This window comes from Leucopleurus acutus (genome assembly GCF_964270905.1).
Source record: "Leucopleurus acutus genome assembly, chromosome: 19".
Taxonomy (NCBI): domain Eukaryota; kingdom Metazoa; phylum Chordata; class Mammalia; order Artiodactyla; family Delphinidae; genus Leucopleurus; species Leucopleurus acutus.
In genome coordinates, this window is record NC_139161.1 from 58,591,014 (window position 1) to 58,607,761 (window position 16,748).

The 16,748-nt window shown below is 51.5% G+C and overlaps 1 protein-coding gene across 7 annotated transcripts in view; it reads right to left on the reverse strand.

The window, feature by feature from the left end:
- SPECC1 (sperm antigen with calponin homology and coiled-coil domains 1) overlaps positions 1 to 16,748 on the reverse strand; it is a gene marked incomplete at both ends in the record, with an annotated part of 176,713 nt that overhangs the window by 71,885 nt on the left and 88,080 nt on the right. For 6 of the 7 annotated variants that reach the window (XM_082861467.1, XM_082861466.1, XM_082861465.1 and 3 more), the window contains 4 exons: positions 813 to 991; positions 1,376 to 1,449; positions 4,382 to 4,589; positions 15,094 to 16,670. In XM_082861467.1, coding sequence (XP_082717593.1) covers positions 813 to 991; positions 1,376 to 1,449; positions 4,382 to 4,589; positions 15,094 to 16,670 — 2,038 coding nt within the window. Of the gene's footprint in view, positions 1 to 812; positions 992 to 1,375; positions 1,450 to 4,381; positions 4,619 to 15,093; positions 16,671 to 16,748 lie in introns of all 7 variants that reach the window. The other variant, XM_082861469.1, reaches the window with a different exon arrangement.

The window sequence follows — 16,748 nt, forward strand, 5'->3', positions numbered from 1 at the left end:
TGGGCTCACTTTCGGAACAGCTTATTCTGAAAGCTCGCTGCTAAGAAGGGCCTGCTTGGGTAACGGACTGTAACGATCCCCTCGAGAGCATAAGGGAATCACGTATCAGCCGGACATATGTTCTCCACGCTTACCCTTTCTAATAAAGTGGCTTATTTCAAGGTCTTCTGCAGGGAGCCCACGGGGGCTGCTAATACAGAAGCAGGTCCTGGGCCAGGACGGTGAGGCCTCCACCTGGTGGCCAGGCCCCAGGAAGCGGTCAGTTTCTCCCATTGGGTGAGGGTGACCGACACGAGTTGCCCGGACCAACAATGAGATGTAAGGGCATCCTCTCCTCCAAACCCGGAGGGGACTTGGCTAAAACTTTGTCCCCTCGAGTGACGAGCTTTCTCACCAGCGGGAATGGTGGTGACGGTGTTGGGCAGAATATTTCTACCATGGAGCTAGTTATGCCCTGGCCGTGGGGTTCGTTATACCCTGGCCGTGGAGTTAGTTATTCTCTGGCCGGGGTTACTTATTCTCTGGCCGGGGTTAGTTATTCCCTGGCCGTGGGGTTAGTTATTCCCTGGCCGGGGGTTAGTTATTCCCTGGCCGTGGGGTTAGTTATTCCCTGGCCGGGGTGACTTATTCTCTGGCCGGGGTTAGTTATTCTCTGGCCGGGGTTAGATATTCCCTGGCCGGGGATGGGGGCAGAGGGACCTGGAGGGAGGGGAGGGCTCAGGACAGACACCCAGCATCACGTGCGTGGATGCCGTCGGCCCTGGCCAGGAGGGCAGGTGGGCCCGGCCCAGGGTGCGTGCGGCATGACCCACCTGCTGCGGGCCCGCGCGTCCCCCAGGGCCTTCTGCAGCCGGGCGTTCTTCTCCTCCTCCTCCAGCAGCCTCCGCTTGACAGCACGCAGCTCCTGCTGGGCCTCGCACTTGATGTCGTTGGCCACCACCACCGCTGTCTGCAGGTCAGCCTGGAAGCGCCGCCACTCCTCCGTCTCGTCCTGGAAGAGCCGCAGTCCGCGCCCGCTTCAGACCGGCCCCCAGGCAGGGGCTGCGGGGGGGCCCCGGGTGGGTCCCCGAGCAAGGCTGGCTGTAGCAGCCTCGCCGCCGGGAAAAGGCGCGGGCGGGGCTGCAGCCTCAGGTAAAGGCGCGGGCGGGGCTGCAGCCTCAGGCGTCGGAGTGCCCGTCCTGAAGTCAAGGCCGCCTGAACTTCCCTCCCGGCCACACCGTTCCTGGTTCCAGGACCCGGGCCCCCGCAAACCTGCTATACACAGCGGGCCAGGGAGCCGTCAGGGCACCTCTCAACGGCGTCCACACCTATGTTCCCGGGGACCCCTCCAGTAAAATGATGGCGGGCGCCCCATCCCTGCATGACTGCACCTCACCTTTATCTGCTTCGTCAGCGTCTTCAGCTGCCTCTCCAGGTCCGACTTCTGTTCCTCCAGTTTCATCACGTTGCCTGGAAATGAACAGGCAGACGGAGTTGGAAAAGTCTCAAGACCCTGGGGAGAAGCTAAGCTCGGGAGCAGAGCAGACCCAGATCCTGCAAGAGGCTTTGAAGCCCACGCCTTCTGCCTGCCGGGGCCCCATCTCAGCGTCCTGAGCACGGGAGCCAGAGGCGGGGGCTCCTCCGAGAGAGAGCGGGATGATTCGGGAAAGCGGCGGCGTGAGGTTAGGGCACAGCCTCACAGAGCTCCGGGAAGAGGGCAAACAGCGGCTCACACTCACACACTTACTCTCGGCCTCCCTGGAAGTGAACGCGGCAGCCTGAACGTCCTTCATCACCGTGAGGTGGAGGGAGGGCTTTTGCGTAACAGCGGATATGGCTGGTTATTACCGTCGTGACTTTTAGGTCAGTTTCTAGAGCCATGGGACTTAACTGCAGTTAAAACTCTGAATCACTTGGGAAGCTTTCCAAAAGAGCAGATGTTCAAGCCCCAGACTCTGCACAGACTCAGAATCTCCCAGGGTGACAAGGGTCTGGCGGGTGTACGTTAACAGCTCCACTGGGGACTGGACTTCCTTTCCTTAGTAAAGAACATCTTACTTGGAGGGTGTTATGCTCAGTGAAATACGTCAGAATGAGAAAGACAAATACTCTATGATCTCACTTATACGTGGAATCTAAAAGTATACAACAAACCAGGGCTTCCCTGGTGGCGCAGTGGTTGAGAGTCCGCCTGCCGATGCAGGGGACACGGGTTTGTGGCCCGGTCCGGGAAGATCCCACATGCCACGGAGCGGCTGGGCCCGTGAGCCATGGCCGCTGAGCCTGCGCGTCCGGAGCCTGTGCTCCACAACAGGAGAGGCCACAGCAGTGAGAGGCCTGTGTACCACAGGAAAAAAAAAAAAAAGAATACAACAAACCAGTAAATACAACAAAAAAGAAGCAGACTCGCAGACATAGAGAACAAACTAGCGGTTACCAGTGGGGAGAGGAAAGCGGGGGCAATATAGGGGCTGGGGATTGAGAGGTACAAACTATTAGGTATAAAATCAGCTCCAAGGATATACTTTACAACACGGGAAATACAGCCAATATTTTAGAATAACTATAAATGGACTAACACTTCAAAAATTCTGAATCACTGTCTTATACACCCGTAACTTATACAATATTCTACATCAACTCTACTTCAATAAAAAAATAAAATTGAATTAGAAACTTAAAAAAAAAAAAATCCTCAGTCCCTCTCTCTCTCTAGTTCTCTCCACGTTGCTGTCAAGAGTCGTTCAGTTTAAATCTGATCGCGTCCATTACACGTAGTGTCAGTTCTCCAGTGGGTCCTCACGGTCCCTCCAAAGCCGTCCTTGTCTATTACGGATATGAACCGGAACTACCAGAAAAGCTTCAAAAAACCCACACATGGTCAGGTTCTACCCCAGCAGTTCAGGTTCACACATGGGGCCTGAGGATTTGTGTTTGGGGTCAACGGTGCAGAAAAGGACAGCGCTCCGTAACTTCTTTTTATCTTTCTGTCCATTCCTCTGAAGGGTCTTAAGGGGGAGGAGCGGTTCTTTTCGAGATGGATTTTCATGTCCCCGCGTCTCCTGGTGAAAAGATACCTATCAACACCCTAACGTCCCCAGAAGACGTTAACGGCTTCTCAAAAGATGCAGGTCTGTCACTGTTCTTTTCAGTCTTGGACACATTGTGACGTAACCAGAGGGAGTGGGCCTGATGTGCTCCGGATAGTAATTACATGCTGCTTTCTTGGTGTGTCTGTGCTGACTTTTTAGGATTTGGGGACAGTATGACCGAATTCTCGACAACAATAAATCACTGAAGCAAAAACAAACAAAATGCAAACGAAACAGGTCTCCTCCTGCTTGGCCCTGTACTTGTCCGGTCCGGCGTCAGGTGTTCTGCTGTACTCTCAGGTGTGACCTCTGAGAAGAGCCTGGGTGACAGTGATGCTGAGTGTCCTGTCGTCACCCCCACATTGCACACGAAGTGGCCGTGACGCTGACCACCGGAGCGAGGCATAGACTATGCGGCCAGGTGCCACGGTCGAGGCAGGTACGTACAGTCGCCAGGCGCACGGGATCAGCTCCCGCCGCAAAGACGGGTCACGTTCCCGTGGGCCTCTGGTCCCGACGTTTTGCACATCGGGAGGGTCAAGCTTTCCGCTGCTCTGCATGGGCGCCGGCGGCAGTGGGAGCGCTGTCAGTACTGGTTTTGGGGGTTACAAGTCAGTCTGGGCGAGCAGGTGAATTCGAAAATAAGGGCTCCTCAAATAATCAGGATGGGCTGTACCCGCTGGGGGACTTTTCAGGCAACCAGCGTGCTATTGCCAGTAAGGCCGGTGCCACTAACAGCTCTGCACGCTAGTTCTTTTGTTACGAAGGGAAAACATTCGATGTGATCGTTTGATAAGGCTTATTTGGACAAGGCAGGCAGTGTTCAACTCATCTCTGACAAACATCCCTCCCTATTCAAAACAAGCAACCGGTTCACAAGTAAGGCATACAGTGGTGCCTCTTGAGTAAGAAGTGGTAACATCTGTAAGTCGCTTGATACCAACCATCCTTGGGGCCCACGCTGGAACTGTTTACTCCTGAGGCCAAGAGCACACGCCGTCCGAATCGGTCCGACCCCCTGCCCCCTACCCTTCCATCCATCAGAGCCCAATGGCAACACCTGTTGGCACCTGCCGTGTGGTCGGCAGCGGCTCACACGCGGTGCTCGTAACTCCACACACTGTCCGCCCACGATCCACAGTCTTTCTTCTGTATCACCTGCTTTGCAGCTCAGTCGAGGAGACTGACGATTCTGTCTCTTTTCACTGCCGTTCTTCCCGGGAGACCACAGCACACGCAAGAGGAAGACCTCTCACCAGCATGCTCCCCTCCCTCCTGACCCACGCGGCCCGGGGCTTGGTTCCACTTACTCTCCAGCTCACTGATGAGCTGCTTGTTGTGTAACTTGACGGCTCGATGCTGCTCCACCTGGTCCTCCAGCTCGAAGATGGTCTCCTTCATGTCTTTAATCTCCGCGTCACTCTCCGACGCTTTCTCCTGCAGCTTCAGGCTGGTTCTGCTCAGCTGTTCTGCCTGATGATCGCATATCTCCTTCAAGTAAGAATAATCCTTTTCCACCTGGAAGAAAAGGAAGGTTCCCTGCTCACCTGGACAGGAGAAAGCTGCCCGCACGTCAGCGTCAGACCCGTCGATGCAATGGCAAAGGAAGCTCTGGGCACGTGTGTGTCCGGCACCGTCTCTGTATCCTGAGCCTCGGAAACAGCCAAGGCAGCAGACGTGCAGAGGAACGTGGTGGATGTTAAGTGGCCAAACGGGGGGACCCTGGGCCCCTTCCTACAGCCTACAGAAAGCTGCATGTGCTTATTAAGTACCCGTCCTTCCTGCCCCTTCCGCGGTGCTGCCCAGCCGCCTCGCGTCCGCTATGCTGCCGCGCCCCCTGCTGGGGCCCCAGGAGGCTGGCACCCCCACACACACACCCCAAACCTCTGTAGCTACAGTGTTTCTTTAGAGGAACATCCATGTGACAGCAATGCCAGAAACGTGCACACGCCAGACAGGGAGAAGCACACAACACGCCCATTTCACCTGTTCAAGTTTAATCAGTGAATGTTCTCAACACACAGAAAGGCACCAAAGGTGGCGGTAACCAGGCACCAGAACAGATGAACCCATGGTTAAATGCGGCCACGCCTGCGAGATCCTTAACGTTTGTTAAAGCCTCAACCTTCCTTCCCACACCAGAGAGTGTCCAGAAGTTGGCATGTGGTTCTTCCTCGAATGGTTTTTCAGGTTTACTATATGTGGACGTGCCCAAGATAATACACAGTGTTGTTCTGGATGTCTTTAAAGTTTTACACAAATGATATTACACTGTATGAAGCTTCTGCAGCGCACTGTATTATACTGCGTTGTATCCTACGGTAAGATGCTCTTGTCCGGTATTATACTGTGTCCTCTTATATGCTATGCTGATTACACTTCTGTAACTTGTTTTCAACTAGGTTTTTGAGGTGTATTCATGATGATACACATTGCTCTGGTCAGTACTCTTTTTTTTTTTTTTTTTTTAAGGAAAGCTTTATTCTTTTTTTTTTGGCCATGCCACAAGGCTTGTGGGATCTTAGTTCCCCAACCAGGGATTGAACCCGGGCCCCTCGGCCATGAAAGCGCCAAGTGCTAACCACTGGACCGCCAGGGGATTCCCTAAGTCACTACTTTAGATGCTGCATTGTGTTCTATTGTCTGAATACACTAATCATTTTATTATTATGAACTATACCCTGTTTCTGTAGCTCTCTGTTATTAAATAACTATATATTTGGTAACATAAGCTTGATCCCTAACACATTTCTTACTAGATTTGGGAGAGGGGGTCTCCATATATGATACAATTTTTTTCCAATTGCATTTAATGTACAAAACGTGTAGGCCGTAAGCTCTGTGGGGACAGAGCCCATCTGCAGTCTTCCCCGGTGTATCTATCCCTGGTGCCAACACCGCCAGACCCATAGGAGGCATCTAACGAGTAGCTGCTGAATGAATAAACAAACACTGGAGGGCAGTATTGCACTGGTTTTCAACTGGGAGGTTGTGACAAAGGATAACTAAGGAAGGAAGGGAAGAAGGGAGGAGCAGAGAGACAGAGAGAGAGAGAGAGGAAGAGAGCGAGAGACAGAGAGAGAGAGACAGAGAGAGAGAGAGAGAGAGAGAGAGAGAGAGAGAGAGAGAGGGAGGGAGAGACAGAGAGGGTGAGAGAGAGAGAGGGAGAGCGAGAGGGGGGGGAGAGAGAGAGAGAGAGAGAAAGAGAGCGAGCACCGGTGTGGGCAAGGTAAGGGGGAGAGTGATGGTGAGAAAGGGTGGCTCTGGAGGGCCATGCCCATTGCTGCAGCGGGGTCAGGAGCCTGAAGGCTGCTGTGTGACATCCGAGGGGCGGAGGCTGCAGGCCCGGAGCCGGACTGCAGAGTTTAAATCCCAGTTCTGCCAGACCAAGCCCTGTATCCTTCCAGCTCCCTGCTGCAGTTTCCTCATCTGAACAATTAAATGAAACAGTGCACTTCACGAGTTTATCACAGTGCCTGGCACATGGTAGGCATGCAAAGGAAACTATTATTTCTCTCTGTCTTCGTGTATGCACGTTAAATGACAATACAGGTCCAAGAAAATTACAACACATGGAAAAGGCCAGAAGTCTTACGTCCTATGATAGCTACTTTAATAAACAGAAGGCAACTCCTAAAGAGAAAGAACCACTACATCTTGGCTACTAGAAGGCTGACGTCTGGCAGCCTTTAAAAAGCAGCCACAGGGCTTCCCTGGTGGCGCAGTGGTTGAGAGCCCGCCTGCCGATGCAGGGGACACGGGTTCGTGCCCTGATCCGGGAGGATCCCACATGCCGCGGAGCGGCTGGGCCCGTGAGCCATGGCCGCTGAGCTGCGTGAACAGAGCATGTGCTCCGCAACGGGAGAGGCCACAACAGTGAGAAGGGCCTGCGTGCCGCAAAAAAAAAAAAAAAAAAAAAGCAGCCACGGAGGGCACCTGTGAGTCTTGCATCCCGAGTCAGACCTGGCTTTTCTTCTGCAGAGTGACCGGGCTCCACATCATGGAACCCTCAGGCTGAGGCGGGCAGCGGTGGAGCGGTCACAGCAGAGGCTCAGCTCCTCCCAGGGCAGCTCTGCCCCAGGACGCCCTGCAGGGCTGCCCCACGCTGAAGCAAGGGCCAAGGGCCAGGCCTTTCTCCACGCCCTCACCCCCCGTGGATTAGCCATGGGGGCACTCACCCCGGAAGGCGGCGGCTCTCCCCACAGAGGGCAGGTTCGGGGAGGGGCTCCAGCGGGGTGCTCGGGAGAGGAGGGCTTCGGTGCTGGGGGCCCTGGGGGCGCCCCCCGTCCCCCCAGATACTACAGAGCATTCCTGGGCTGGCCACGGGGGCACCACACACACCCCTAGATTCTCTCCCAGGGGAGTGGACAAGTGGTTGGCATGGTTTCACCACCAGGTGATCTGACCACGGCGGGGGAGGGTCGTCTACACGGGCAGAGGGTGGTGACGGCAAGTTCAGAATCCTACCCACCCTACCTGCAAGGACGTGTCCTCCCCTGACGCCACTGAGACGCTTTGCGAACCCCAGCAAAGGTAAGTGCAGGGTGTTCTCCTACTCGTGTTCTTCCTGTGTCTCAGGTACCGGAGGGGCAAGGGGTCCTCGGGCACGAGAACGGAGGGGCCTCCTGGACTCGGAGGCATCCCCGTCCGGCCTCAGCATCTGCCCGTGGCTGGGTCGGCAGGTTCCGAGAGCAGCCGGGCTTTGCCGGCCTGGACGTCCCTTCTGGCTCCACTACTCCCACGTCCGACAGCCGTCCCTCCTCAAACCTGCTCCGTGTTCCATGACACCCCACCTTATGGTAAGCAGCACAACCACGCCGTCAGTGACACAGCCAGAGATCCGCAATGAACTGAACCCCTCCTCTCTCCTGCACACCCCCAAACGACCCGCCTGTCCATCAACTGACGAAGGGATAAACAAAACGTGGTCCGTCCGGACAACGGACTATCGCTCAGCTCTAAGCAGGAATGAAGTTCGGGCTCACGGTACGATGCGGATGAACCTCGAAAACGTTATGTCAAGGGAAAGAAGCCAGACGCAAAAGGCCACAGACTTCAACTCCATTTAGACGAAATGTCCAGATCAGACAAACCTACAGGGACAGAAAATAGAGCAGCCATGGTTGCCAGGGGCTGCGGGGGAGGGGATACCGAGGAGGTGACTGCTCCCAGGTACAAGGTGATAAATACGCTCTACAAGTGATGGTGGCGACGGCTGCACAACTCTGAGCATATACTAAACCCCACAGACTTGTACACTTTATATGAATTGTATCTCCATAAAGCTGGCATTAAAAACACAATTCTTCAGAGGCCCCCACTGGCTTGAGGGTACAGTTCAAAGCTCTCCACCGTGCACTCAGCAACTGCAAACCACTTCCTTGATCGGCGCCCGAGAACTTGCTGTTCTCTTCCTGCGACATTCCCGCTGTCCCCGCCCCACCGACACACCTGGGTAACCCTGACTCCCCTCAAGATTCAGGTCATAAATCAAACAGGAGGACGTGTCTTGATGACTCAGCTTTTCACTGAGAACTTCTCTACTGTGTTTACACGTAAGAAAATGTTTCCTAGTTCATCGAGACCCAACCGGTTGCTTTCTTCAAACCAAAGGGCTTTGGCCCCCGTAAGACTACACTGTATTTGAGCCCTTAAGGTCTGCTCTCGATGGTTCTCTCTCTCTCCTCTTTACTGTCACGTAACCAGGAAGCAGCGTAGGTCAGGGATGAAGAATAAGAGCTCGGGGGTCAGACCCGACTTTGAATCCTGGCCTTCATCAGTTAATTAATTAAGCCTCGTAACTTAATCATTCTCTGCCTCAGTTTCCTCAACAGAAAAAAAAATAGATAATGACTACCTACAGCCTAAAACTACGACGATTAAGTGAGGTTAAATGACCTAAAGGCCCTAAGAGTGCCTACTAAAACGGAAGCTGTTATTAAAATATGACAAACTTTTATTTTTTAACATACTGATATAAAATTCTAGCAGCCTCGCGCTCCTAATTCTGTTGCGAGTTTCTCTGACATTCATCCTTCACTCATTTACTCACTCACTCAACAAGCATTTACCGGGGGCTTAATACATGGAAGAAGGGACATGTCACGACTGTACACAGTATGACGGCTTGAGTAACTACCATGAGCGTGTGTTATTTTGTTGTGTTTGTTTTACATCGAACTTGGTTATTCCAAAACTCCTTCTGCTGACTCTTGGCCCTGTTCTGAGCAGACACCGCTGATGGAGAGCCGGGTCTCATTCACTCTGGCCTACGTTTGCACTATTTTTTTACAGTGCTACTCTGCACGGGACAGGGAATAGACAGGCTAACTCAGTCTGCACTTTTGTTCTGGAAAAAGAAAAATGGCGACGGAAAACTCAAGGAAGAGGGTAAAAAATCTGTATTTCACCGGGGAATCCTCGAGGAGACCTTCAGAAGCCAGGGCTGTGATGCTCCCCGAGGTGTTTCCCAAGATCTCACCGGGGTGGCCAGAGGCTTCAGAGACCAGCCCTGCGGTCAAGTTAAAGAAGAGAATGGCGCTCAGGCCCAACTCAGCACCACTGAGGTGCCCGGGGCGGGCAAGAGGCCCCATCTCATTTGGGACATGATGACCTGGGTCCACAAGCCCACAGCCCCCCAGAGCTGAGGGTCTCCCTAAAGAAGGGCCGCTGCAGTTGAGACCTAAAGCTTACGACAGGACCTGCAGGGGGAGGAAGGGGGCAGCCACACCTGAGAGCGAGAACTGCGCCCGGCGGGGATGGGGGTGGTGGGAGGGCAGTGAAGGGGCCGAGGCTGGAGGGGGAAGCAGACGAGCAGACAGGTGGGGAAGTGACCACGCGGAGTCCTGCTGGCTGTGGCAATGGCTCACCTACCCAGGGGCCACTCCCCCTGCTTTTCTTACTTAGAACGCCCATTTATTCAGGAATCAGGCTGTGATCCTGTGATTTCAGGGAAGGTGACCAAGGGAGGGTGTGTGACCCAGTTCTGACCAGGTATAAAGGGAGGGCTGCTGAGGGGCTCCCAGGGAAAGTTCTTCCCACGGGACTGAGAGCCTCCTGCCTGCAGGGACCGTGGGGACCAGACGCTGAAGAGGTCGCGCTCACCTGCACCCCAGGCAGGAGGGCCGAGAGGGTCACGGAGCCGCCAGCCTGGAGCCGTGACGTTACCCCGCCTGGACCCCAGGCTCTGGGTTACGGAGTGCAGTGCGCATCTGCCGGCTCGGGCACCGACACCAGGGGTCTGTTTCTCACGGTCCAAAGCGTCACCTGGGTATCCTCACGGACCACCTGCTATTTAAGGCAGGGTCCAGGTCCCTCCAGTCCTGGCAGGGTCCTATTCTCAGTCACGGAGACAGGATCATCCAGTTGGCCACGCCGTCCTCTCGAATTCTGCTTTTGCCGTTTGTGGCCAGTAGCTACCCTAATTATTCTGCCTTGGTGACCAACGCTGGTCGCACGATCATCATGTCACCTCTAGTTTTCCCCGACCATTCACAGCACGTGTTTCTTTACGATCCCCTTACTCCTCGGGACAAAACACCTGAGTTTTTGCAGAAAGAACTGAATTTCAAAGGATACCACCTATAAGCTTTCAACCTCAGGAGGGGAAAAACATCAGTGTTTTCTCTGAAAATGTCTAGGTTCCAAGCCTTATAAATTCTCTAGCCTGACATCAAGATCCCAAATGAATGAAAACTTGAAAGTCAAAATAATGTAAACCTGGGTTGCATTATAGTCTGGAAACAACGATGTGGTCCAACTCCACGCCCCTGGCTGGCTGGGGCAGGCACGTGTGCGATCACAGGAGGCCGAGACCTCAGGATTCTGTGGAAATCAGCCCCTCCCTCAAAGCTGTGCAGAGGTAGGTTACATACTCACACAGAAAGCTGGCAGCAAAGTCATATAATGGGTGTCACAGAAGCTCAAAGAATGAAGACATTAGCTGAAGACAAAGAAATGAGAGGAAGAGAAAGCCTACAAAACATTCACACCATTAACAAACACACCCGCCAACTGTCCACTCCCTGTATGAGGAACTGACACACACGCACCCCACCCCCTCGCCCCGTACCAAAAAAAAAGTACTTTTTAAGGCCTTTCCGAGGTTCTTCTAACAGTATCTGAGTCACTTAAGTAACTTATCTAAACTGGAGACTTCTCCAGATTTACTAAATCTAAAAGGTCACAGGATGGTTTGGCATTGCCTTTCCTCTCTGTAAATAGGTTATTTTGTTCTTTTCTCGTAATATTCACCTTCTGCCAAGAATTAGGTGGACGGATGCAGGGCTCAAGGGCAAGAGCTGTTCAGCACCACGCAGTCTGCTTGGTGACAAAGAGGACAGCCACCCTGGCACCTGCTTAAGGAGGTTACGTTTGAAAGTTCTATGCAAAGTGTCCAGTGAAGCAGTTGAGAACTGGAGACTTAGAATTTACCCAGGAATGCAAAAGTGGCTTAACATCAGACTGCCTTAGAAAGTCTGTTACCCTAATCTACCTCATTCACACATTAAAGGAGAAAACTCATTATGATTATATAAAAACTGTAAGATTTTAGTAGATGTACAAGATCTACTGCATAGATCTTACAGATGTCTAAGGTCTACAGCAAATATAGAAAAATTCAATCCCCATCCCTTTTTTAAAAACAAGCAATGAAGTTAAAACACTAATTCTTCGCAAAATACTTGCATAACTCAATAAAAGGTATATAGCCAATGCCTACCATGGACAGCCTTCATGATGAAATGCTGAAAGCACTCCCTTTAAATCAGGAACAAGGCCAGGATCCCTCTACCATCACGCTTCTACTGTACACTTGGAAGGGGCCCATGGTCACCAAATTAACCATCAGCTGAGTCAGGAGGACCCAAGCGTTCTAGCTGGTCCAGCATTTATATCCTCATTAGAGTTTTGTGCTAAAAGTGCTCTGGCTTCCTTTGGGCAAGAATCCCTACGTCTTACCATCTAAATTCACGGTCGCTGGTGGGTCAGTTGATATGCTTCGGTGGGGCTACAATAAGCTATTAGGCTAGGAGATCTGGGTTTTACTTTCCTACGTAACAGAAAAGGGCATAAAGGTTAGAAGTTACAACTTCTCTGTACAAGCACAAAATCACAGACCTAAGATCTCAATCTGTGACATCATGCCTCACACCTTTTACCTCCAACTCATGTCAAAATACTAGCTAGGACCTTTTTCATCCTACTGTCAAGTATGTGATCATTCTAATCAGCAAGCAATTAATAAAGATATGGAATATACAAATAATATAATAAACAGCTTGATTTAAAGCATATATATTAAAAAATGCTTTCTCTTTCTCTCCAAAATAGATTCCATTTATCCTAGAAAATTCTAGACTTTACTGTCTTCATTTAGCCAAAGCTATAATAAGGGGCAAATTCATAGCTTTAAATACTTATACTATCAACCAAGAAAGGATAAACTTAAATGAACAAAGAATTCTACTCAAGAAACTAAGAAGAAACCAAAGAAATATACAAAAGGCAGGATGAAAGAACTGATAAAGATAAAAGTAGAAACAAATTAATCAGAAACAGATTAATAGGAGAATTGATAAACTAATCCAACTGAGTCTTTGTGTTCACAGAATGTGGAGTGACATCCTCTGTTCTCCTGAATTGGAAGATTAAATATTGTAATTATGCCAGTTCAAGTTTGTATGCATGTCAAAATGTGCTTAACCTAGAAAAATGTCTGAAAAGACAAAGAGTAAAAATGTTAGCGGCATTTTTTTCCTCCAAGTAGTGAGATTAAAGGTAATATTTATTTTCTTCTTCAAACTTGTCTGTATTTTCTAAACCTTCTGTGATGAATATACAACTTTTTGACCAGAAAAATAAGCTATTGTCTTAAGATGCCAAATTATTTCTCGCTGATGCACGTATTTAATGTAATGCCAATGGAAATAACAAAGAGATAGATGAAGGACTGATGGAGGACTTCAAGAAAGTTGCCTGGGAGATCAAACATTTTGCAACAGAGTAACAGAGGGGCGATTATTCCAGACACGAAATCTCAATGTAAAGCTACAAATTACCAACCAACAGTTCACATGGGCACCTGGCTAGTACCTGCCAAGGGTACCGCTTCCACACTTTCAATAAAATGCTGTGAATTCAGAACACAATGATAAAAACTTCTAACACTGCCCACCACTCAGATCGGCCCAATGCCAGAATCAGGCTCAACTGTCAATCAGTGACAATTCTTAAGGCAGATAAAGCAGGAAAGAGAAATCCCCCTGGGGGTTCAGGGCAAAGTTGTTTCTTAAAAGAGTGACAGCCTCTGAAATAAGGTGGGAAGATGTTTTCAAGCTCTCTCACCAAGGGACCCCTAAATCACAGACCCAGAGCTTAGAGGAAACAGGAAATTGGAAGCCACCTGTCTACACTTTTCCAGCACTGCTCTGTGGGTGGGCAGAATATCACACAATTGGGCTTCCCTGGTGGCACAGTGGTTGAGAATCCGCCTGCCAATGCAGGGGACATGGGTTCGAGCCCTGGTCCGGGAAGATCCCACATGCCGCAGAGCAACCGCGCCCATGTGCCACAACTACTGAGCCTGTGCTCTAGAGCCTGCGAGCCACAACTACTGAGCCTGCATGCCACAACTGCTGAAGCCCATGTGCCTAGAGCCTGTGCTCCACAACAGGAGAGGCCACCGCAATGAGAGGCCCGCGCACTGCAAGAAAGAGTAGCCCCCACTCACCTCAACTAGAGAAAGCCCATGCGCAGCAACGAAGACACAATGTAGCCAAAAATGAATAAATAAATTTATATATATAAAAAAAAAAGAATATCACACAATCACCAGCAATCTTCACCACAGAACAAAGATCCAGACTGATTAAAGGATTACTTTTAAAAATGAAGGTGGTGATCATTTATTCGATCCTGGGTTGGGGAAGATCTTTCTAAGTAAAAAGGGGAAGGGTCAAAGAAGAAATGAAAACCAGATCTGAATGACTCAACAACTTGATACCAAGTGTTGGCTACGGGTCAGGGAATCCCTCTGCTGGTGGGAGCACACCTGTGTCACACTCCTGGCGGCCAATCTGGCCAAATGTATTCAAAGTCCTTAAAACAGTCATACTCTGACACAGTAAGTCAATGAGTAGGAATTTTTCCTAAGTCAGAGAGATAAAAAATGATTTACACTATTGAAAGACTGGAAAAGAACAAAAATGTTCAACAACAGGTGACTAGCAAAGTACTTAGGAAATATTTATAGAACAGAGTACTATCTGGCCTTCAACATCATGTTTCAAAGAATAGTTAATGATAATAGTTAATAGTTATTAACTATTAAATAGTTAATAGTTAATGAAGAGTTAATGATTAACTAATAGTTAATAGTTAATAACACGCTCAGGAAACATCAGATTTTTAAAAACTTAATATACACAGGATGACTCTAAAAAAAATTTGTTTTAACTTGTGGGACACACACACACACACACACACACACACACACACACACACACACACACACACATCTGGAAGAAAACACCAAAATAGTGGTTATAGCATTACTTGGTGGGGAAACTTGGGGTGGTTTTAATTTTCTGTTCCTAGGTGCCCAAAGCATGGTATCCGAGAGACCTGGATGCCTCTCACTCATTCCTTCAAGACACAGCTTACTGCCACCTCTTCCAGCAAGTCCTCCGGCACTACTACCTCCTTTATCCATGTTTTTCTAGGTGTTCCTCTGGGCACTGGACTCCGGGCTGTCCTCTGCGATGCTCTTTAATCCCGCATCATCTTTATCCCTGCATCAGACTCACTATATCCCCACTACACATTCAACTGCTGCAGCCAGAAACTGGGGTGTCTCGTTTCTACATCCCCAGTCTGTCTGGACTCTGACAGATCTTCAGGCTAGAATGCTGCATTATGAATGAAATCGAGTGCCTGATTCTCTGTGCCGTGTGCCTCTAAAGGCCGAGGAGGGCTGCGCTTTCAAGGATGAGCAAACACTGGCAGAGAGAACGCCCCTTACCTTGGACAGCAGGCTTGAGACACGCTTAACCTCACCACGTGCCTTCAGCAGTTCCTGTCTGAGCTCCGCGCAGGACTGTTCCAGCTGGTCCTTCTCGGCTCGGGCCACTGTCAACATTTCCTGAACCTCACAGCCCTCGGCCGTGTGCCCCGGGGGGCTGGTCTCTACGGCTTTCGGCTTCTCATTCTCCAGGTGCGCCTTCAGAGACCCGTTCTCCACCTTGAGCCCTTCCAAGGGAACCCGACACTCCTCCAGGGTCTCGGCCATGGTCCCGCTGTCGCGCCGTTCCGGCTCCAGGAAGGTGGTCCGTTCCCCGTTCTCCTCCTCCAGGAGCCGGACCGTCTCCAGAGCCCCCCGGTCCTCCCCGCCCTTCCTCAGACGGCAGGTCAGCTGCTGCTGCATGTTGAGCAGCTTCTCCCGCTCGAAGCGGCCCTGCTCCAGGATCTCCGTGCAATTCTGCTCCAGCTCCAGGATTTTTCCTTCCTGGGTGCTGAGCTCCCCGCTCTTGACTCGCTCCTGCAGGAGGGTCATCAGCTTCTCGTTCTCCTGACTCAGCTGCTCCGCCCTCTCCCGATGCTGATGAAAGGACGCTTCCAGGAGCGTCTTCTCGTCCGTCAGCTTCTCGTTTTCAGCCGTCAATTCCTGCACCATCTGCTGCTGGTCCGACAGCTCCTGCAACGTGGCCTGCAGCTCCTCGGCAGTGCTGTGGTGGTTTTCCTCCATCCTGTGGATCTTCTCCGTCAGGGACGCCAGGGACAGCTCGCTCGCGGTGTGCGGGGAGCTGCCAGTCGCCAAGCACTTGGAGCTCTTGACGAGGCTCCCGGCGGGGGACAGGGGCCCCAGAGGGGCGTCTGCTGGGATGTGCTCAAAGTCGGAGGCGTCCGGGGACAAGGAAGCCTTGGTGACATCGCTGCTCGAAGAGCCCGATGTCCGCAACACACCATCGTGTGGGCTTTTTTTACACACGTCCATTTCGCCCGACAACTCATTTCCCATCGGGCTCCCGAAGCTGGACTCCTGAGTTGCCGACGTCCGGCAGCTGCTGTCCCCCGTGTGACTCGCTCCCCCCTCTGAATTTGGGGAATGCTCAAAATAAGTCAGTTTCTCCTTCAAGGCCCGGTTTTCATCCTCAAGCTCAGCGAGCTCTTTCTGGAAGTTCTTGTTCTTCTCCTCGAGGGCTCTGATCAAAGGCTCCGAGTCACCCGGCAAGATTGACGCTCCGTCCACACTTGGGTCCAAAGCGTCAGCCCCTTCGGTGTTCTGAGTCCACTTCTCCATCCATTTCTTGAGTTCACTTCGGAGCCTGTTAATTTCACCATCTTTCTCTTTGGCTTCTGCCAAGAGTTCCCGAACCTGGGACTCGAGCGCGGCCTTCTCTGCGTCTTCGTGCTCCGGCCTGGGTCTCGTGGGAGTGGCCCGCACATGCTTGGTGGGGGTGGGCGTGCTGGAAGAGGTGGGGCTGGATACCACTTTCCTGGAGTTGGAGGGACCGCGTGGCAGCGTTCTCTCTCTCGAGACAGCTACCGCGAGTTCTCGAGGGGTGGGAATGCCTGTCCGCTTGGCTGCTGCCACAGCCCCTGAAGAGAGAAGGAGAAACGAGTGAAACCCAGCGAGCGCTTGTATAAACAACTCCAACTACAGGGCACGGTGAGCAG